The sequence below is a fragment of the Micromesistius poutassou genome (assembly GCF_964030765.1).
Source record: "Micromesistius poutassou genome assembly, chromosome: 2".
In the NCBI taxonomy this organism is placed as follows: domain Eukaryota; kingdom Metazoa; phylum Chordata; class Actinopteri; order Gadiformes; family Gadidae; genus Micromesistius; species Micromesistius poutassou.
This window is the reverse complement of record NC_140272.1, coordinates 18,187,177-18,210,374: the sequence shown is the minus strand read 5'-3', so window position 1 is coordinate 18,210,374 and position 23,198 is coordinate 18,187,177. Positions and strand designations below refer to the sequence as shown.

The 23,198-nt window shown below is 44.8% G+C and overlaps 2 protein-coding genes across 2 annotated transcripts; both read right to left on the bottom strand.

Moving 5' to 3' along the window:
• Positions 1–660: 660 nt before the first annotated feature.
• npepl1 (aminopeptidase like 1) lies at positions 661–6,935 on the bottom strand. The gene is made up of 12 exons (XM_084464774.1): positions 6,730–6,935; positions 5,216–5,401; positions 4,868–5,038; positions 4,680–4,769; positions 4,251–4,332; positions 3,961–4,103; positions 3,559–3,636; positions 3,254–3,354; positions 2,437–2,560; positions 2,099–2,275; positions 1,305–1,415; positions 661–1,140 (listed from the first exon to the last, which is right to left on the bottom strand). The coding sequence occupies exons 1-12, from the start codon at positions 6,883–6,885 to the stop codon at positions 982–984; spliced, it is 1,578 nt and encodes a 525-aa protein (XP_084320900.1). The 5' UTR covers positions 6,886–6,935; the 3' UTR covers positions 661–981.
• Positions 6,936–7,075: 140 nt separating this feature from the next.
• On the bottom strand, positions 7,076–23,109 carry ankrd52b (ankyrin repeat domain 52b). The gene is made up of 28 exons (XM_084463988.1): positions 22,801–23,109; positions 22,087–22,170; positions 21,888–21,966; positions 21,654–21,724; positions 21,349–21,549; positions 21,073–21,160; positions 20,753–20,895; positions 20,359–20,571; positions 20,002–20,080; positions 19,748–19,862; positions 13,832–13,914; positions 13,626–13,743; positions 13,240–13,308; positions 12,983–13,123; positions 12,829–12,888; positions 12,542–12,653; positions 12,338–12,409; positions 11,766–11,967; positions 11,374–11,461; positions 11,133–11,250; positions 10,539–10,758; positions 10,146–10,233; positions 9,901–9,984; positions 9,651–9,796; positions 9,360–9,442; positions 8,979–9,061; positions 8,703–8,794; positions 7,076–8,613 (listed from the first exon to the last, which is right to left on the bottom strand). Exons 1-28 carry the CDS (start codon positions 22,825–22,827, stop codon positions 8,387–8,389), a joined length of 3,186 nt encoding a protein of 1,061 aa, XP_084320114.1. The 5' UTR covers positions 22,828–23,109; the 3' UTR covers positions 7,076–8,386.
• Positions 23,110–23,198: the final 89 nt, after the last annotated feature.

Sequence of the window (23,198 nt, the reverse complement as noted above, 5' to 3'; positions counted from 1 at the left end):
AGTTCCCAGTAGAACCAGCATATGTCTGTAGTGGTAGTTACTAGTGCACTCTTTTGGCAGCTGAACATCAAAGCAAGCAACTATTGGTCAACCAGATGGAATGAAGTCCCATTGTGAAAGCGTTTATTCATAATTGCAGATTTTTGGCTATTTTTGGCCAGGCTAAATTCCAAATGTTTTATCTAGCCCTAGAACTAAATCAAAGGATGGATTTATTCAGCCATTCCGACCACACATTAAAGCCCACAAATATTTTCCTAATCTAAGTCGTCTTGGGTCCTCGGTGTCATCCAAGAGGCAGATCAACTTCCCACTACTTGCCATGCACGGATTTTGTGCGAGTGCAATAGAGAAATATTACAGGGCACTACACTGCATGAACCATCAGAAAATTGTGCGTGTGAAAATGGTATATTTGAAGAAACCAATGTAAACATGAATACATTTAATGTTTCTCTTTTCTGGTACTGTAGCATGTAAATAATTGTTTTACTGGTAGCAGCACAGAAGTATTCTGCTTCTACTCAATAACCAATAGTTAGTAATACTAACATATGGGCGCTAAGCCCTTAATGTCCCCAAATCAAACAACATGAAGTATCAATAAACATAAGTGGAAAGTTTTGTTTGAACATGTATAAATGTTAAATACTGCATTCATTCATTGCATAACATTTGTTTATTATCCAAATTGGGAAATCCCCAGTTGGCAAGAATAATCAGTGACAATAAAAAGTGTTTATTTCAGATTCAATAGTATTAATGCCAGAAGGATAATCAGCAAAATAAGTGCAAAGGCAGACAGTCTTCATCATTACAGTCACCCCAATATCTAATCCACTCAAAACATTTAACATATTCAATGTTGTTTTTTTTTAGAGCCCGGTTTTGAACTGGGCAAACAACGCCTCAAATTTGATCCCAATTTAGGCACCCTGACTGACGCCTGAGCGCTCAGCGAGAGCGAGAGTCGGGGGGTCTTCAGACCAGTCGCCTCCGCTTGCTGTCCCGCTCCGCGGCGTCCCCCTCCGCCCCGCCGCCCACGCTCAGGGGAGACACCTTGTTCAACATGGCGTCGTCCGAGGCCTGGCCGAACAGCGCCATGAGCAGAGCAACGCCGAAGCCTGTGGCACGCTCGCCCTGGACATTCAAAGAAACAACAAAGTGAGAACGTCAAAAGGGTGATCACCAAAGTAGTTGGTTATTTTGATCAGTGGTTTACTATTGGTAGACGTAAACCATAATGCTATACATGGGGAGTGGGGTTTTAACTGAAATGGGCCGTGGACCTAGAGGGAACTTACAACATGGACAGGGTAGGCTATGTCCACATGGACCCACACGCCAGGCCAGTCGAAGCCCAGGTGAGCACCTATGAACAGGCCCGCACAAGAGCTCTGGGCATTCTCCCGGTCCTGTCAAAAAACAAGAAAGGACATAATAATTACTAGTTCAGTTGCTCAGCCAACGATAAAGTAAAATATTATTTTAGGCAACGTTGCGGCTTGTCTGACTTTGGTACAATATTTAACTTGTCCTGAATGTGTGACAACATTTGTCTAGTGGGGAGTTAACAACAGACCATTGTTGAACCACAGAAACTGTTCAAAAGGACAACAAAGCATGTAAAATAAACTTGGTTGGTAATTAATTTACTGCTCTCAGGTGTTACATGACCACAACAGTAGAAGACATGTCCAATCAAAACAAAAAATTCATACACATAACTAATTCAAGCCAAGGTCACGCATTACACCGAATACAGAAAAGATCATTGAACGCAAAAGAGGCATTTGCAGCATGAATTAAAAACTATTTGATTCGATTCGATTCGAGTAGGACAACTTACTTACCTAAACTCCAAAAATGTGTAATTGGAGTTGAATTATACTTAGTACTATCTAGCACAATGGACCATCTAGTGGCATTATGGTGTCACTACAACAAGAACCAGTCAAAGCGTTGGTCAAAGGCAGTTCAGTGTGAAAATTCAACCTAATAGCCCAAACTGTACTGCTTTGCCCAGATGCTCAAAAGCACGACTAAATGTCTACATCTAAAAGCAGTAACAGGAGAACAAGTGGCGCGGGGTACATACTGCCACAGAGTTCTTCATGTCGGCCAGGGCGGAGGTGAACTCGCTGAAGTGCAGCTCGGGGCAGTAGACCAGTGGGTGGGCCAGGTCTCCGCTGCTGCGGCCCGCGCGCACACACGCCGCCTCCCACTCCTCGCTGTTGGTCAGGACGGCCGCGTGGTGCTTCCCCGTGGAGATCCCCTGGAAACACACGTGTACAAAGAGGACTTAAATGAACCCCTCTGCGCGCCGTCTACTCATTTAACAGAGGCTTTTAGCCAAAGCGCACAACCGCATCACAAGTCATTTCAGGTCTGAGACTAGGTGGTTTGTGTGCATGAAGTAGTAAGACCGTGGCCTACTTGCGCCCCCGTCAGAGTGGCCATGTCTAGAATGATGTCTGCAGACAGGTCCTTGCTGGCATACACCACACCATCGGAGAGCACCAGTCTGCCCTCTGCATCCGTGTTGTTGATCTCCACAGTCCTTAAAATAAAAAAGAAACAAGAAAATTCTTGTCGCTATTTAGAAATAAAAGCATGAGCAAGTTGTACGTAAAAGATAGCTTTCTTGAGCAGATTAATTACTCCCAAATAACCACAGTAGATCTGTGCCAGAACTGTCAGTGCCGATATCTAATCTGTGGCAACCCGGTGACCCGGTGCTCTGACAGCACCAGGATTTGGCCGTCACTACCACCATGCCTTCGCAGGGGTTAACTGGACATCCACGAGGACCACTAAGTCTTCGCAGGAGATTACTGGGGAGTAGGCCTGGGCGATATGGCTGAAAGACATATCACGATATTACTTGATGATATTGATCAATATCTAATGATAATTTTAATGACCTAAAAAGACTAGGAATTACCATGTTGGATTTAAACACTTCTGTTTAGCACTTAATATGACCTTCCACTGTTCTTCATTGATAAATACTTTAATGTCGATACAACTATGAAAAACACTCAGATATTGTAAATAAGTATGGAACCGTGTTTGCAACAAACCCAGCTGCTAGATCCGGTGGTCCAGTCTCTGATTGAGAGATATATATATATATATATATATATATTGAATGTGTTTTATATTGATATTGATCAAAAGCCTATCACGATACGGTCATTTATTGTTTTATTTATTTATGTTTTATTTATTGTTCTACTGGGCAGTCACTCACTTCCCAGAGTACAGCGTGTGAATGTCATCGGGCCGCGTGGCCGTGGGGCCCACCGCATTCTCCGCTAGACAGAAAACGGCATGCAGGTTGTCCTTAAAGCCCTGCAGGAAAGAGAGAAAAAAAAAGGAACCGTAGAAAAGGGATATAGGACAGACAGGTCTCGTGGTTTTGATGATGATGGTTTTGGTTTTGGTTTCGACTACAGAGACATGTAGGACAATAAAATGCCCATGGCAGCCGTAAGCAGCAGTGATATACTTTGGAGTGGAGGCTGGAGCCTGTAAATGTGCCGACGGTTGCCCCACCTGTTTGACGGTGGCTTTGAAAGCGCCCAGGATCGCTGCAGCTCCACCGCAGTCCCTCTTCATCCCGGGCATCGTGGTCTAGAAAATAAATAAAAAAACATGTATACATTTTAAATGATGTATCCGTCATTTTAATTACTGAACTGTTGGAAATAGCATTCATCTTGTACAGAAATGATTTATACATTATCCACCTCGAGGCAGATAAACATGAATGGAAACATCAATCCAGATGACCAGTTTTGTCCCCATTTCGTTCCATTGATTGTGTCATTTCCATAGCAATTATTTTACTAGTTTCACTGTTCAGCCAGTTCAGTTTACTTCCGTGATCCAGCTTGCATTCTGTACCATGATTCAAACTAAATCAGTCACTCTGCGTATTCTTCTTTTCCAACCTACCTTTCCCTTGATACTGAGTCCACCAGTGTCGTACACGATGCCCTTCCCCACCCATGCAATGGTCTGGGTGGCACCAGCGGGTGTGTGGCTCAGTACTGCAAGTGCAGGGGGATGCTCTGCTGCCTTGCCCACTCCATAAATACCTGACCAGGCAGAGCGCACAGAAAACTCAGCATCCATACGGCACAGAAAAACACATCATTTCTCTGCATTTAGTTTAACCCCAAAATATATATTGTATTGTTCAGAGAAAGGGATTTGACACTGAAAATGAATAAGCAATACCGTACCTCCGAAACCTTTCTGCTTCAGTTCCTCTCCGCGAATGATCACAGGTGTAATTGACAGTTCTGCACCAACTGCTTTGATCTCCTGCAGACAAGAACACATGTAAGCCACTTCATTAAGCATGTACACCTAATGGTCCCCTTCCATCAATTCAAAGTGTCCTTTAAAATGCATGTACTCCACAATATCAAAGTATGGTTCATATTTTTCTGGTTTGTATTAAAGATTTGTCCCTTAAAAAAAAGAAAAAAAAGAAAGTAGATAGTGAAATCTAACACAATTGTTATTTCCACACCGGTGTTACAAACCAGATAAACAGTGAGGCACTTTAGATCCTGGGGACCAGGATGAAATCCTTCACTGACTTTTACCAGAAACATGTAAATTTCTACAGCATTAGCAAAGCGCAAAGGACTAAACCGTATCCGTACATCCAGGAAGTGATCCGTGTTCATCTCGTTGCAGGGGGTGTCCACGATGCGGGCAGCGAGCCTCACACCATCGGCAGCGTTGGCAAGACACTGAAAAAAACCAAAACCCTCAGTTCGTAATCCACTTGATGAGGAAGAGACCGATGGGTTTGGGGGGGGGGGGGGGGGGGGGCTGCCGCGGGCGGTACCTGAAGCTCTGCCGGCTCCACGGAGCTGCTCTCCTGGCCCACCACGATGAACTCCACGGTGACCTTCTTCTTCTCCGTCCTGCGTGAGGACACGGAGCGGCGGGAGAAGGTGGGGAACGCCCGGGAGATGGCGCAAGACGACGCGAACACGTCCGAGCGCTCGCACACCATCTGGGAATAAAAAAAAGACATGGCGCTTCAGCCGCTGGACGACGTGACAACAATTTGTGCGCAGTACTGAACCCGGTCGCGGCGCTTTCTTTAGGAAAGGCACACAGTGCAGGATTCCTGTCAATAAAAAAACAACAACAACAATTATCATTGGGCCGGTAAAGAAGAGAAACGAACCACGATGCAGCGGTTGTTGCCCCCGGGCAGACAGGTCCGCACGAGGCGGGAGACGAAGTGGGCCGAGGAGGGGCTGTTGTGCCTGCTGACGCGGGAGGGCAGGACGGCCACCGTAGCATGGTTCAGGTACAGCGGGCAGCTGTCCGTGGGGTTGGGGCTCAACGTAGCGAGAGCCGCCTGCCAAACCTGCAGGTGGGGAAAGGCATGATTCCTTGTGCTTGTATGAGTGCGTCTGGCCTATGTCTAGCTAAGCCCATTAGAAAAGCTTCTACTCCGGAAGCAGGAGAATATAACTGTGTAAATGTGTTTACATTCATGGAAGTGCTTCCCAATAGGGAATGCACTTTTTCACTTTATCGTAAATCGTTAACCTTGTTTTACAGCGAGACAGTTAAATGAAACACAAGTAAGCTGTGCTTGACTTGAGACAAAAATATATCTGTAGCTCAAATTGTGTGGAACAGCTGTACTGCCTTTTATCCAATGCAAATCTAGATTTTAATCTAGTTTTATAGACTCCTACATTAAGCTGAGTAGAACCGATTAATCTGTCAGCAATAAATCAATTAGATTACTTAAGTCGCACAGTCAACTGTTCTTTGACCTCACAAAACAAGTCAATTCATCCTTTCTCAAGTCGCTTGATACACCGCCTTGTGCAATTTAGGTTGCACAACAGCTATCTATTTAAAAAACGCCGACACGTCATAAAAGATTGACATTGACCAGTTGAGCTGGTAAGATATTGTCCTCACCTACCTCAAAGTTGAAATACTTAACTAGTAATGCCAGACTCACCATTCATTGTATTGCCTATGGTCATTTAGATGCGTTAAACCTTTTCTACACCCATAGTGCCATTTTGATGATTCAGATTCCCTTGGCCCAAAACATGCGAAACTTGCTGATTTAAAGGAAATGAATCAGTCCGTTTCAAGTGGATACATAGATCTGGCTTTGAGTCACACAACACCAGGAAATAAATGTAAACAGTTGCAGATCATTGAAATTGGCAGCACTGCGAACCTTTTTATTGCCTAGGCTTAAAAGACTTTACATTGAACATTGGGGGGTGCACCTGTTGTTTTTGACCTTGCACGTGGTGGTTGAATTGTCTGAGATTATTCCTTGTTTTAATTGAAGAGGCCGCGAAGGTTATTTATTATTTACAAACTGCATCTAATCGACGATTGCAATAATAATTCAAAATCTTATATTCAAAAAGGTTATATAATTATTTAGTAGTTTGAACTAAATGTGGCTCAAAGTTAGAACTAGCAGGTCTAAGGTTACTGCGCTTTTAAATCTGTACTCGCCAATTAGTGCATTAATTAACGAGGACATGGTGTACTAAAATATTATGCCTCGAATATCATCAATATCGGCATTAACTTAAGCAGAGGGAATATCTGCCATTTAGATTTAGACTTTTTTGGGTTTTCATGCATTAGTTGTGCTAGTTGTGCATTAGCAAGCTAAGATTAGCCACAATCAGAGTTGATCCAAGTAGTTACCTCTTTGCTAACGGCTGGTTGAAGCTTTCCCTTGATCTGGCTCCAGTTCACTTGCTGCAGATGGTTTTGTTGTCCGATAACTAACACGGGGCGGCTTTGGGGCTCTGAGTCCCCGGCAGCAGCCTTGAACTCCAGCACCACGTTCGCCATCTTCATGACTTGCAAAGCGAGCTGCAGCGGTTAGCTGTGGGGATAGCAGCCCTCCTCCAGACCACACGGAACGGAAGTGAAACTGGGCTTGAGTTGAGGATCAGCAAATCACTATTAACGTACCATTTGTTAAATCTCACGCCCCTGTCAACCACACGTAAAAACACGGAAGGGACACAAAGTTAATTGTTTTTTTTTTTTATTCATGACCTTATTTTGTACAAATTCCTATGAAGATCTTTCTGGTATAGTTGTCACTGAGTCAAACCAATCAATGCAATTCATAGTCAAGCTTGCACTCTCTAAATAGATGACTCAACACATTTAATTACATTTTTAGCAGAAATATAATTAATAAATACAACACTTATGACATGGTTCAAGTATTCAATGTTTCCCCAGCTGGGGAACACATTTTGAAGCACTTAAGTCAGAACCTTTAGTGTGAATATAGTGTTTTATAATAGCTATTGAGAACCCTTGCTTTGAAATATCTGCACCTTCAATGGCTTACTGTGCAAGTACAAATATAACGTGTATTGTTAAACAATTATACAAAAGGGACTGGCTTATGTGTTTGTAGAAACTGGAATAACTGATTCTGAAGACATTTCAGACTAGTGTTTGCCTCGGTACAGTACAATTCAATGATATTGTCACGTTGTCAGAGTGACATACCATAACAGCTTTGAATTAGAAAGCCATATTTTTTTTTTCAAAACCCAACATTAAGGTAAATATTTGATCCATTTTGTAGAACATTTTGCGTTAACATAGTAAATACAAAATCAATTACAAGCCAATTTAAATTATCCCCCAAAAAAGGTTGCTTTCGAATCTCTCAAACATCTTTCCTTACTGATCATTTTTTTCCCTTATTATCATTTTATCCATCATCTTACCTCAACAATATTGAAATGAGTTATGTCATACGTGTGTGTGTGTCTTCATGCGCGACTGTGCTTCCATCAATATGCATTTAAGTAAGGCGATCAACGATTTGCAAGCTATTGAGAAACCGGTTAAGGTGTGCTCTTATAATTCACACTCATTATTAAATCGACTTGATATAGAGATTGTGAGCTATAATTGTAACTAAATAAGTTAGAAAAATACTTTCAGAATATTGCTACATATAGTATTTCAAGATTCCTTCACAGCTCATCTCAGAAAATTGAAATGTAACTTCCAAAGATCATACTGGAAAAATGTTATGCTTTTGTAAGTAATACAGTACCATAATAAAAATATGTGTAATTGCATAATTTCACTTGTTGACAACAAGTTGATCTTCTTTTTAAACAAGATGTGCGCAGATATGTAAATGTATCTGCACACACACACACACACACACACATACATATATTATAATTACATTTGATCCTTCTGCTATTTTATGAAAAGGAGTGGGAGGGGCTGGCTGTAGAGTGCCCCAGCCTCTGGGTACTGACGGGGGCCATGGTGGGACGGGGCGGGGGACGGGGCGGGGGACGGGGCGGGGGGGGCTTCACTCAGTAAGGCACTGCTGCAGGCCAACGCTGCTGCAGCACTTCTCAGTATAGGCGTGGTTGAGATTGCCGGTATCCCCGCAGAACATTGAAATTCCACAGTGTTTGAGGTTAGCGTTGAAGTTGGAGGCCTCTTTGGGAGGGAAAGGCTTCATCATGGAGAGGATCAAGGCCAGACAGTCTGCCACCTTCTTGTTTGGGGCACAAGACAAGGCTGGCGTGCACCCTGTGGAAACAGACAAAGACACTGACACTGTGAAGCACGTCGAGTCACGTGTAGAAACGTAGGAAGAGTAACGCCGTTTTGGACCTTACCTTCTGCATCTACAGCCATTACAGCGGCACCTCTGCTGAGTAGTACTTGGACGACTGTGGCTAGACCTTTCCTGGCTGCTATGTGTAGGGGCCTACATCAGCAGGTGCAGCGCCCAACGAGAGAAGGGCAAAGATAAAATATCTATTAAAAAGGCACCACTCAAAAAGGAAAAACAATCCAACTATAGTTGGATTGTAGTTGCAGCCCTCAAAATAGACATTTATCACCGCAGCTTTTATTGTGACTTGTGTCTAGCATTCTGCGTGATGACTTACATTTGGAGAGCACAGTTGGCTGCGTTGATGAGGGAAGTATCGCTGATCTCCCCCAGGATCAACAGGGCACACATCTCATGGCCCTAGGGAATACAACGCATCACAAAGTCAGGGAGGATAGACTCGACAATAGACTAATATACTATTAGGTCTGGAATGGGAGTTGGTTAAAGTAAAGGGGTAAAGAGTGATTATAACAGGATTTTTTGGAAACTTTCAACACCCCCCCAGAAGATCAACAATGGGGCCATCTGTTGGCCAATTGGTACAAGAGCTGAGGCCACTGAATCAGCAGAGTTTTGCCCAAGGATGTGAAAGTGGATGGATGTAATAATTATAAATAAAACAAAATAATTAGTGGTTATGCTGTGTGAGAGGGACCTTGCTGCAAGCGAGGTGTAGAGCGGTGTTATTGTTGACGTCCAGAAGGGTCAGGTCTGGCTTAGCCTGCTGGAGCAACATCTCTGAAATGCAGGAAAAAAAAAAAAGACACTCATCATGACAACGGTAACCTCTGACGTTTCCATTGTGAATGCCATCATCTACAGAAACCTTTTGGAAATGCGACAGGGGTTCATTTTCTCAAAACGTCAAAGAAGCAAAAACTGAAACAGTCCTGCAGACTTCAAGTTCAATTCAGCCCGGGAGAGAGCGTCCAGACAGAGGCCTCACCGACAGCCGTGGACTGTCCACGGTCAGCGGCCACCATCAGCGCGGACCGCCCGGAGCCGTCCACGGCGTTGACCTCGGCACCCTGATCCAGGACCAGCTGGAGGCCGTCCACCTTTTCAGAATAGGCAGCGGCGTGCAGCGGGGACCTACGGGGGGAAGCACACCCACGAAACACCACCAGCTGAGGATACCGGATACTTTCAACGCTGCCATCGGTGGTTGACGGGTCCACACAGAGCGGCGTCTTTACCTTCCTTTAGGGTCCCTCGTGTTGACCATCGGAGCTCCGCCGCTCTCCATCAGCAGCTTGGCTGCGCCGCATTGGCCGTTCACTCTGTTAGTGAGTACCAGATGAAGACGATTATAAACCATAGCACAGTGAACAGGAATGTTTACTACTGGCCTTTCGTATACAAGCTTAAATCATATCATGAAAAATGATTAGAAAAGATCCATGTGTTCAATAAATAGTGAGTGGCAGTTCAAGGTACTTACAGAGCACAGTGCAAAGGTGTGAAAGAGTGTCCCTCTTGGATGGTTAGCGGTTTATTTTCAAGTAAAATTCGCAAGCATTCCTCATGACCTGAACGAAAGAAGCAGTTTCAAAATACTTTTAGGATCGTGCGTCAAATAATCATTTAGAAGGTCATTTAGAAATAATATTGTGTGATTTTACATTCCCTGTGTTACAACTCCCTCATGGTAATTCAGTCACCTATGTATCCTCACTGCTATATTTAATGACATGCTTATTGTGTATGCGTCTTAAGTTGCTTGGCAAAAACACAGAGGGATTTGAGAAGCTGTATAAGAGAATGAATTGTGTGTTAGGTCGAGGCAGGTCGAGGCTGATCATGGCTGATCATGGACGACCCTGCTCAGCCTCACCGTGGTAGGCCGCCCAGTGGGTGGGCGTGTACCCACTGAAGTCCAGCATGCAGTCCAGGGTGTCCACCTGCACCGCGGCCTTGATCAGGTAGCCCAGGAGCTGGGTGTGGCCGCAGCACGCCGCCTGGTGCAGAGGGGTCCTTCCCTGAGAGTCCCTGCACAGAGCGGAGGCCCCGTGCTCCAGCAAGGCACACACACAGCCCTCGCTGCCCATGACGGCCTGCCGTGAGGGACAGATTGGTTTTAATATTGGCAAGGAATAATATTATTAACATTCTTATCCCCGGTGTCTTTTATGTTGAGTGTTGCATGATCCCCCCCCCCTTTTCACCTGCAGTCTCACTCTTTTTGCCGTTTAATTTGATATAATGAGCTAAACTTGATCTTGTATCTAATGCTTGTAGTCTGTGTGTCATCCTAATGGTACATCCTTAACACAATATAGGGAGGTTATAAACTATTTAAAATTAGACATTTTCACAAAATCATTAGACATTAGACAAAATCAGTTAATTCTATTCCCTAAGATCAAGCCTTGTTAAAGCCTTGCAGCCTTGCAGTTGTTGTAGGTCTAAGTCGACGGGATGAACTCACAGCCCTGTGCAAGGCGGTGCAGCTCTTCTTGTCTGCTGAATTGGCGGCAGCTCCTTTCTCAAGAAGGATGTGGACACAGTCCGTGTGACTGCCCAGGGCCGCCAGCATTAAGGCAGTCCTTCACAACACACAAGAAGACAATATTTACTCAAAACCCCATGCCATTCTCATTATCCGTGCGAGAACGTTAGAAAGTTAGTGTGTTCTTAATGAGCTAAGAAAATATGCTTAAGGGACTCACTGTCCGTGTATGTCTGTGCTGTCCAGAACATCCGCGCTCTCCTCTCTGTTGACCAGGATGAGCAGAGAGTCCATATGGCCCTCGGCAGCTGGATGGGATATCGGCAAACATTTCAGAGAGACCTTGGAACAATCAGAGAACTAATGCAAACATGACTTTCCGTCTCTTACACAGTGACACAAAGAGCGTTGGGCAAGTCCAGTCCTCAAACTACATACCTGCACACCGATCAAAACATTTCCACTGATTCCATCATGCATCCACACACACACACACACACACACACACACACACACACACACACACACACACACACACACACACACACACACACACACACACACACACACACACACACACACACACACACACACACACACACACACACACACCTGCAGTGTGGAGCGGAGTCCACTTGCGTCTGTAGTCCTTGAGAAGGCAGGTGGCGCCGTGTTTGAGCAGCATCTCCACGCAGCGGGCGAAGCCTCTCTGGGCGGCCAGGTACAGGGCGGTGCGACCCTGCGAGTCGCGCACGTCTAGACTCACCAGCGTCTCAGTCAGCACGCGCAGCGCATCGCAGTGACCGTTGTACGCCTGACATGGGAGAGTACAGGTCCAATGTGTACGGGAATATTTAAAGAAAGCAAAATGCCTGGTTGACACCGTTAAATGTCCTTTAGCACACATTTTCATCCAAAGCAACTTGCGGTAAATGAATAATCCCGTCAGCAGGTAGGGCAGGTAGGGCAGGTAGGGCCCTAGGTCAAGGGCATCGACTGGTAGGCATGGCGGAGAATTTAATGCAGTATGTTTTGGCGGAAGTCAAAACAATCACGAATACACTATCTGATCCCCGGGAGGATTTGGTTATTTGCCTTGTTCCGGCTAAGCCTTATTTGTTTATAAAACCAACCAGATTTAGCCTGGGTTATATGTACTGCGGAGGACAGATGAGTGCACTCACCGCTAAGTGCAAAGGGCTGACGGGAAGGTTACTCTCTCCCTCCCCGAGGCAGTTAAAGGACATCTCCAAGAGCTGGGAGGGGGGGGGGGGGGGGGTGGGGGGGGAGAATGAAAGCTGGATTTAACAAAAGTGTAACAAACACCGGAAGGATTTAATCACGAAAATAGAGCCCTCGGTTTGGGCCTAACGACGGCCAACGCTCACCAGCTCCAGGTGCTGTCTGTTGCCATAAGCTGCTGCAAAGTGCATGGCGCTGTATCCCTTGCCGTTCTTCAGAGCGGGGTTCGCCCCGTTGTCCAGCAAGTACTCTAGACATCTACACACACACACATTTAAACAGGGTTCATTTGTAGACACGACACGTACAAGTAGGTCAAACATGTTTCACGTGTACTTCTGAGGTACATAGAAGAGTGAGCAATAACGTACAAAATGCAAACGCATACGTCTTGACAAACCCGAATGATCCAATTAGAGTGATAGAAACTTACAAATAGGCTTCCTTTGCCCTTTCCTCATGGTCATAATAACCAGAATCCTGTCTGTCCTCTCTGTTGGGGTGAAGAAGAACAATAACCTGTTATACATAATCATATGTAAGTGAAGCCTTCTCAGTGAACTTGTAGAGCGTGCTTCTTCTCCCACCTGCTGAAAGTGTGGGAGGCGGCAGCGTAGTGCAAGGGGGTGCAGCCCATCAGATCCACCTCGTTCACCTCCGCACCAGCCCTGACCTGGCCCATCGTGCACTGGCTGCTCCCATTGGCTGCAGCGTAGTGCAATGGAGATCTGGGAGGAAGACACCAGGAAAGGCGCATTGAATAAATAATAATAGTCAAAGAAAAAAAAAGTAAATTTTCTGCTGTTATAGTAAAATCTGAATATTGTTTTTATTAAGTTAATACCTTCCCAATTTGTCCTTGATGCTCTGGTTGGCACCACTATGTAATAGCAGGTTTAGACAATCGACATTTCTGCAAAAAACAACAACAACCTAAATAAACATCTTCGTTGGCATTTCATTTTAAAACTCATAGTTTGAACCTAAATTAATTAAAATCAACAAATGCATTTTACCCATTTGAAAAATAACAAGAAGAAAACCAATGGTGGTTAGTTGTTGATATCTAAGAAGTCAGTTCTTCATGTTTGATATAATACAGATCTTCCCAGATACTGCTGCCATTTCAAGTCCGATATACAATAGCAGCCTGTAACTTTTTGTTAAGGTATAAAGCGTTGTCACCCAAGTTCTACGCACGACTGAGGGGGCTCCGGTATAGAGACCTACCCTCCAGAGGCAGCGGCGTGTAAGCACGTTCTTCCGTGGCTGTCCGGGGTGTTGATGTCAAAACCAGCTGGGGCCGTATGCTCGTTTGTCGGAGATGGCATCATTTTATACAACTGACCTATAGAAATATGAAAAACCATACATTTTAAACTCCAACATAGGGTCAAAATTAAGGGATCCAACTGTAGGTTAAAACAGATGCCCACCTGAGGTTAATAGCTTGTGACAGCAGTCTGGAAAGCCGTAGAGTGCAGCCAGATGTAGTGGAAGCATCCCATCTATCCCTTGCCTGGAGAGGATACAGCTCAGTCAATCAATCTCATGTCACACAGGAGAGACATCCATCTATTCATTTAAAGGGGCAGAGTGTCAGATTTAGTGGCATCTAGCGCTGAGGTGTCAGATAACCAACTGAATAGCCACCTCACCTCTCCCATTCCTACGGAGAAGGACAAACTACTTAGGCCTATAAGGTGCCAGTAGGTAATTTAAAATGATACATCGTCATCGTATACAACAGCATCGAGGAGCCAACTGTCAAGTGATGAGGTTTCTTGACAGGTTTATAATTTGCATTTAGCTATTTAGTCTGTACTATAGGTCATAGCTTACATGTAAGAAGGTGATTATGATAAAGAATTTGAATCTCGTCCTCTCTAGGGCTGTGTGCCCATTCTGGGCTACAGTAGAACCATGGCAGTGCAACATGGCACACTACATGGAAGAGGACCAGCCCCCTATTTCATTAATACACAGGATCAGATGTTATAATCCCTTGTGCCAAAATCCAAGGAAAACACATATTCAGAGGCCCCTGTCCAAACCAACCTTACAAGCACGCTGGCTACCAAACTACCAACCAAAGGTGAAAAGAAAAGAAAAATAAATAAATAAATAAATACAATACAATATACCTATCCTATCCTATGGCTTTCATAGCCTAAAAACAGCAATGCCACCTTCAACAGACCCAGGCTCCGTTTAAGTGCAAGCTCCAGGTAGTGACAATGCCCCCTGACCAATCCAACCTTATAAGCACATTGGCTACTAAGCTACCAACCAAAGGTGAAAAACACACGGCAACTAGCCCAACTAACAGCAGTAAATACAGCAGTATGCAGTAAGCAGAATATCATTGGGGTTATCAAGTGGGCACCCTCTTTCACAGATGTTTCGTTAAGTTAGGCCCACGACACCTCCTGAAGGCTTAACAATGAAACCAGCGTCCTGGATTCACCCCCCTCAATGCTGCCACCACATTGCCACATTTAATGCATATAAACACTCTCTTGCATCGTACCCCTAGCCCTACCACTAACCCTGACCAAACAAACACGTTAGCACAATAGCACACGTTAGCACATCTAGCTTACCTTAGCTTGGTAACCCCAGGAAGTATGTTTTCTCCTTACCCACAGCCATTCACTTGCTCGTTCTGCTGCCACGGACATGCTACTAACCGCCTGCCTCAGACTTCGTCCACAAATACCCAGTTCAGTCAGCAAGCTAATAGCAGATCTAGCCATGAACCCCCGTGCACCGACTTCAATAGGTCTTAGTCGTGTAGACCAGCCTCGCTGTGCTGCCTCTCCAGCCATCTCAGCATACTTCGCTTTCTTAAGCTCATTGGCTACTTCAACTCTGTCTTCCCAAGGAACTGTAAGCTCAATAAAATAAACAATCTTCTCTGAGTCTGACCACAATAGCATATCTGGTCTTAGCCGAGTGCTAACGATGTGTGGAGGCACAACCACCTGCTGAATAAGGTCCGCCTTTAATTCCCAGGCTCCTCCATTACTTAGCTGCCCGACTCTATGCCTGCCTCTAAATGGTCTAGCCTTTTCCCCCTGACGCACAAAGTTAATTTGCCTACCCTCTTTACTAGCGGCTGCTGAATTAGCTTCTCTCCGTTTAACATCAACAGCCTCTGCCAAACATTTCAATACCTGATTATGACGCCACGTATAGCGCCCCTGGGAGAGACTTACCTTGCACCCTGATAGGATATGGCGGAGGCTGCACACACAGGAACATAGTGTGCATGTCTCATCCTCACCAAACCACTGATTTAAGTTCTGGGGAGATGGGAGAACATCATAAGTGGCACCTATCATAAATCTGATCCTGCTAGCCTCCATGCTCCATAGATCTCTCCACTTTATCTTCTTCTTCTCCACTCCCTCCCAATTCACCCACTGCCCTTGTTTAGCCTGTGACACTGCCTTAGTACATCTTACAATCTCCTCCTGTCTATGTACTTCCTCCACTACCATTTTCCTCCTTTCTCCTGCAGAAGCCTTACCCCATGAGGGTTTACCTACGTCCCTCCCTAAGCCCCCCCGCCCATGCTGAACATGGCCCATGATATCCCTATGCCTAAGTGCTGATTGAGCTTGCTGGACCGCTTGTTTTGGTTTCCATTTCCTCCCTGCTTTAACTGTGGGTGCAACCCTCCTCACCACTGGGTCCTTGGACTGAGTAAGAGTCATTTCCAGTCTAACCTTAGCACATTTAAATTCTTCTGTCAGATTAGATATGGGCAACTCTACAATGCCCTTCCCATACAAGGCTACGCTGCTTAGGCAGCGTGGGACTCCGAGCCACTTTCTGACAAAAGAGTTGATCATTTTTTCCATCCTTTCTACCTTTGACAGAGGAACTTCATACACTGTCAATGGCCACATTAGCCGGGGCAATAGACCAAACTGCAGACACCACAACTTAAGCTTACCCGGCAGCCCTGACTTGTCTATCTTTGCAATACCTTGTCTAGTTTCCTGCCTCAATCCTTCAACCTGTGCCTTATCACTAAGGCTTGCATCATACCACCTTCCCAGACTCTTCACTGGCTTCTCCAAAACTGTAGGCATCACCTCTTCATTTATAGCAAACTTCTTATCTACTACCTTCCCTTTAACGATTGAGAGACTCCTAGACTTACTTGGCTTCACCTTCATTCTAGCCCATTGCAGATTGCTATTTAACTTATCCAGCAACCTGCTGGTGCACGGAGCGGTTGACGTCATGGTTGTCATGTCGTCCATAAAGGCCCTAATTGGGGGGAGGCGTGGCCCCCCCTGCAACTTCTCCCCACCCACTACCCACTTAGAGGCCCTGATAATAACCTCCATCGCCATTGTGAAGGCGAGTGGGGAGATTGTACATCCCGCCATAATTCCTATCTCAAGCTGTTGCCACCCTGTGGTGTACTCTGCCGTATTAAAACAAAGTTGAATATCCAGAAAATAAGCTTTAACTAGGCTTTTAATGCTACCTGGGATTCTAAAGTAATCAAAGGCCTCCCATAACAGACTATGTGGTACTGACCCGAAGGCATTAGCCAAATCCAAAAATACAACATGCAGGTCTCTCCTCTCGCGCTTCGCTAACTGAATTTGGTGCCAAATCATACTGGTATGCTCTAAGCATCCGGAGAAACCAGGGATTCCAGCTTTCTGAACCGTGGTATCAATTAGTCTATTCTTTTCAAGATAACTTGTCAATCTCCGAGCCACAACACTGAAGAAGACCTTCCCTTCAACATTCAGTAGACTAATTGGTCTAAACTGATTAATCTCAACTGAGTCCCTCTCTTTGGGAATAAATATTCCCCCAGCCCTACGCCACGCCTTGGGAATACTCTGCTTTTTCCAAACTATTCCCATTAGCTTCCATAGGAATCTTAAAACATCCGGCGCGCTCTTATATAATCGGTAGGGCACTCCATTGGGTCCCGGGGCTGAAGAGGCCTTTGCATGTTTTATTACTTCTTGTACCTCTTTCCACCTTGGTGGGCTTTCATCACACTGACTACTTAATTCACCAATAGGTGGGATATCAGCGGGAAGCACCATCTCTCTGAACCTCTCCCTGTCTTTGTGCACTCCCTCCAAGTACTCCTCAAGCTTCTGCTTAGGTTCCATGAGACTACCACTCTTCTGCTTATCAAATAATGCCTTAACAAATTTAAATGGATCTTTATAAAATGCTACTCTAGCTCGTGACTTCTTCTTCCTATTTTTCCTAATATTTTCTGCTCTTCTTAGCACTGCCAACCGCTCCCTCACATCTGCCTGTAGACAATCAATACCTTCCTTCTCGTCATCTGTAGCTTTTCTCCACTGCTTCTTAAGCTGCCTCCTCTCCTGGATGAGTCTATCTATCTCTTGCTGGCGCCTAGACTTGACTACCTCATGTTGCCGTTTCGTCCTTTTCTCAACAATCCCAAATCTTTCTTTACCGTAGCTGTAGATAATGTCCCCCATTTTCTCTAACTTGCTTTCAGCAGTCCCTTTAAGCCGTCCCAAAATGCAAACCAGATCGCTGTTAACATCTTCCCAAATCCTACCTTCTGCTGCACCTGGCCACCTGATCCCAGGCCTATGGCCACTCATCTTCTCCCTCTTTGGTTGGCTGGCCTCCCTTTCTGCCTCAGTGCTTGACTCTACCTCCACAACATCAGGGGTGCTGATGTCCTGCGAACTGTGGGTTACTTCCTGTCGCTGGACTTCAACCGACTGACTCAATGCACTTCTTAAGAAGTAGCTATCAATGCGGGTTCCCTGTGTTCCCTCTACCAAGCACTTCATTCTACCTTGATGGATTCTTAGGCCCTTCATAGTAGTAACCTTCTGCCAGCCACACACACACACCTGCAGCTTCTTCTCAGTTAAATTTGAACTAATGGCTTCCACCGACATGCTTTCCTTACTCATAGTCAAATTCGTTCCAGGGTCATTAACCGTGTCCATCACAGGTGAGTCATCTTCCGCCCCTGCTCTCGCTGACTCTAGGGGTATTTTTCCATTATATCGTTTAGTAGCTTGGTAGGGTGTAACCCATAGCTTAATAAAGCCTGGGCTACTGCCACAATGGGCTGCTAACCCATTGCGGCCCCGGCGGGGTCTATTTCCTCCTGTCAGCCGTCTTTCCGTGCTGTCACAAGGTCTTTCCCTAGCTGCCAGCTGCCCTATTCACAGCAGTCACTAGCCTAAGCTAGCTTCAGTATTTCATTAATACACAGGATCAGATGTTATAATCCCTTGTGCCAAAATCCAAGGAAAACACATATTCAGAGGCCCCTGTCCAAACCAACCTTACAAGCACGCTGGCTACCAAACTACCAACCAAAGGTGAAAAGAAAAGAAAAATAAATAAATAAATAAATACAATACAATATACCTATCCTATCCTATGGCTTTCATAGCCTAAAAACAGCAATGCCACCTTCAACAGACCCAGGCTCCGTTTAAGTGCAAGCTCCAGGTAGTGACAATGCCCCCTGACCAATCCAACCTTATAAGCACATTGGCTACTAAGCTACCAACCAAAGGTGAAAAACACACGGCAACTAGCCCAACTAACAGCAGTAAATACAGCAGTATGCAGTAAGCAGAATATCATTGGGGTTATCAAGTGGGCACCCTCTTTCACAGATGTTTCGTTAAGTTAGGCCCACGACACCTCCTGAAGGCTTAACAATGAAACCAGCGTCCTGGATTCACCCCCCTCAATGCTGCCACCACATTGCCACATTTAATGCATATAAACACTCTCTTGCATCGTACCCCTAGCCCTACCACTAACCCTGACCAAACAAACACGTTAGCACAATAGCACACGTTAGCACATCTAGCTTACCTTAGCTTGGTAACCCCAGGAAGTATGTTTTCTCCTTACCCACAGCCATTCACTTGCTCGTTCTGCTGCCACGGACATGCTACTAACCGCCTGCCTCAGACTTCGTCCACAAATACCCAGTTCAGTCAGCAAGCTAATAGCAGATCTAGCCATGAACCCCCGTGCACCGACTTCAATAGGTCTTAGTCGTGTAGACCAGCCTCGCTGTGCTGCCTCTCCAGCCATCTCAGCATACTTCGCTTTCTTAAGCTCATTGGCTACTTCAACCCCTATGTAGATAACAATTCTTAATTTCATTGGATTATACACTTATTAAAAACATACTTATGTGTTCTAATGTGTTCTGAACTTGAGATGTAGGCTAACACTACCCAGTGCAACTAATACTTTTTCTTCTGATTTCAGATTCCAAGTGCACTCAACTGGGGAGATATTTCTTTACAGAAATGCACCTTAAGACTGTCAGGCGGTCAGACTCTTACTTGGCTATGTCAGCACCATTGGATATCAAGGTGACGATCAACAACTCGTGACCGAACCGAGCAGCCACATGAAGGGGAGTATTTCCATGCATATCCGTGCAGTCAATCTCCGCACCTGTACACAACATAGACAGAGCAATTTGCTGAGTATCTGTTTCAAGGGTGTCCTATGTGCTAACAGGGAGGTGTTAGCAGCACATATATTATAAATGCTTGCTACTGGAGATGGTCTTTAGTGCTTGAATGTGTTTTACCATTTTGGATAAGAATCTGGGAGCGTGTGAAGCGTCCATGGATAGCGGCCATATGCAGAGGGCTCTTCCCTTCCTTGCTCTGTTAAGGAACAGTGGGGGGTCAATAAACATTAGAGCAGTGGTTCCTATTCTTTTTGTTTGAGTATTGCAGCAGTAAAGACTCAAGGGAGCCTATGTTTACCCTAGGCCACAGCTACCAAATGTTTGACTCAAGAGTTGCATACAACTTTACAAATGAAGATTTCCAATTTTGTATCTCTAGGGTATATTTAACCCTGGTTGGGAAATCCTGCAATTAAAATATTCAAGGAGATAAAGCTATATATATATATCTATACATTTAAACACGTTCCCAACCTGTATGTTGACGTCTGCGGCATTATTGACCAGTAGTTCAAGACAAAGTGTCCCACTGGTGGAGATGGCCGCCAGATGCAGTGGTGTGTAACCATGGTGATTGGTCTGGTTGACGTTGGCACCGCAGTTCATGAGCTCAATGGCGACGGCCTCCTGTCCTGTATGGCACGCCATGTGAAGGGCGGAGTTCCCGAACACGTTGCCCTCATCAATCTTAGCCGCAATGGGAGGGCAGAGAGATTTTTTGGGTTGTTTAGTTTCAGCATCCTGCACTCTTGCACTGATATCTGCTCCCTCTCTTAACAACTCTATTCTTAACTGCAGCCCCTTTAATTCAACCCCCCCCCCCTCCCCCACCAGTTATTTATAAGCATGGAAGCAGTGGCTACTTTACCTCAACGTTGAGTGTTAGCAGGTATTTCACCACGTCCAGCTGTCCCCCTCCAGCGGCGGCATGGAGAGGAGTGTAGCCTTGCGTGTCCTTGCACATCACGTCAGCACCACGACCGACCAGCAGCTTCACTATCTCCAAATGTCCTGGAAAAAGCATTGGCTTGGTTTTAATCTATAAATGGCAATAGACAAACACACCTGCATGGCACGGGGCTGCCAGCTGCTGTACAACTCTGCATGGCTCTTACGCAAATCACAGCATGAATGTACATTGAATATGAAGCAGCTAGCAAAGGAGCAGCATAAAATAGCGACACTCACCAAGGTTTGCAGCCCAATGTATCGGCTGCCGTTCCTTCTCGTCACCGACACCAACGCTAGCTCCTTTTTTGAGAAGCAGATCCACCATCTGAAGAATAGAAGAGAGTTGGTACATAAATAATACACAGGTGCAAGTCAAATTATTTCAGATTCTCTAATTAATTGTGAAATAAATAGATATTTAAAAGAGTTGTCCTGCACTAATGTCAATTTACCTTTGGCAAGCCGATACATGACACACACCATAGTCCATTGTTGTCAACGAGTATAGCTTACCTCGTCCTGGCCACTGTAGGCTGCATGAAGCAGGGCTGTTCTCCCTGACTTGTCAGCAGCATCCAGGCTGGTAAGGTGTGGTATGAGAGCATCTGCGCAGCCTGTAGCCCAGTTAGCCGCTGACACGTGTAAAGGTGTGAGCCAGGATTTGTCCTTTGTGTCTGCATCTGCTCCATGATTCAGGAGCAAGCACACAGCCTTCTGAAATTGCCGTACCAAATATGGGAAAAAGTCAACAAAATGAGGAAACGACATACCTATATATACACACACTTACAACAGGATATACTATATATACTAAGCACCTTGTTCCTGGAGGCAGCTGCTCGATGTAGAGGCGTCAGCCAACCTTGGTCCTTGGCATTTACATCTCCACCTGTGATGAAGTGCATAAAATCCAAACTATTAGTAGGACTTCTCTTCATGGAAAGAGTTATTTTTTGTGATGAACTCGAAAGAAAAACACTAAAACATGAATGATTTCTCTAAATATATCAACAATTATATTATATTAAAGGGGGAGGAGGGCTATTTATTACCTGAACGGATAAGCAGGTCCATAATTTGGATATCTCCTAGATAAGCAGCAGCATGTAGCGGGCTACGATGGTCTTGGTCCTTAAAGGAGAAGAATCTACTATTAGTATGGTCTAGTATGGGCTATGAACTACTGAAATATGCAGTAACAACTTAGTCAGTCTTGATGAATAAAGATTAGTTGGGCTCATATGAAATTACCAGGGAGTTGACATCTTCCTGGTGAAGCAACAGAAACTTCACCTCCTCAGCATTACGGCTGAATATGGCCTGGACCAACGGAGACTGAAAATAAACATACCATGGATGACGATTAGTGTTAGTTTACTTTGTTATTTCAGTATACTGGCATACAATGGCAGATTATGAAATCTAAATCTAACATTGAATTACAAATAATATTCTCCAGTGAGTAAATTTGAGTCCAAACATGGAGTGAAATCACAACACATCTACACATACAGTGCAATGTAACGGTGAACCGATAGGCTTCGCTATAGTCTGACATCTTCGCGCATACCATTTAAATCTAAACTTCACGGCTTGGTCAACGCAAATACACGTAAACTGTCCAAAAACAACGCTTCTGTATCAGGATTCACCTGATTCGGCTTCAACTCGAAGAGTTTGCCTGACATTTCTCGGTGGATAGTATACGAGACGTCTAACCAAGTGTGTGTTGAACAATGCAATCAGAAGTGTGGCTATGCTACAAAAAGAAATACACGTAAACCGGTTGTGAACAAGTCCCCGTGCAAACAAACCGGATTCGTGTTTTGTTTTTCTGTACAGACAGTGAAACAAATTGTGTGAGGTTTTAGGCTAACATTAGCAATCCAATCAATATGCCCGTGTCACTTCGTAAGGTGTCTAGCTTGCTCTTGCCTGGATAAACGTGTCACGCAGCAACATTACCTGGTCAACGATATTCAGTAATCCCATTTTAATGTCACCAAGATGCTCCTTCGGTAGAGATGATTGGGTGTCACGCGAGGCTAGCTACATTGCATTCTACACATAAGCTAAGTAACTTAAGTTAGCTAAGTTAGCAACCCTGACTGCCAGATATCGCGATGAAAGAATCAGATACAGCCACAAAGAAGGTCCTGCACAACGTGTCCCCGATCCCCGACGAGAAACCGTCTCGTTTTCTGCGTTCAATACAACGCCGTTATTTATGTAAATTAAATGTATGACACCAAAGCACTGTAACGTTAATTATTAAAAAACTTGCGGGGAATAATATTTCATAGCCATTGAAATCGTATTATGAAGTTTGATTGGCTGCGCCGCTTTGCTCATTGACCAATAAG

What these genes read in the sequence shown, in the direction of transcription:
- ankrd52b (XM_084463988.1), bottom strand. Translation starts at nt 22,827, where the DNA reads ATGGGATTACTGAATATCGTTGACCAG. An exon ending in TGCTAACACTCAACGTTGAG is followed by an intron (nt 20,572 to 20,752) that starts GTAAAGTAGCCA and finishes ATTGCGGCTAAG; the next exon opens with ATTGATGAGGGCAACGTGTT. An exon ending in AGGGCAAAGGAAGCCTATTT is followed by an intron (nt 12,654 to 12,828) that starts GTAAGTTTCTAT and finishes GTGTGTGTGTAG; the next exon opens with ATGTCTAGAGTACTTGCTGG.
- npepl1 (XM_084464774.1), bottom strand. Translation starts at nt 6,885, where the DNA reads ATGAAGATGGCGAACGTGGTGCTGGAGTTCAAGGCTGCTGCCGGGGAC. An exon ending in TGGAGCCGGCAGAGCTTCAG is followed by an intron (nt 4,770 to 4,867) that starts GTACCGCCCGCG and finishes GGTTTTTTTCAG; the next exon opens with TGTCTTGCCAACGCTGCCGA. An exon ending in ACACGGATCACTTCCTGGAT is followed by an intron (nt 4,333 to 4,679) that starts GTACGGATACGG and finishes TCTTGTCTGCAG; the next exon opens with GAGATCAAAGCAGTTGGTGC.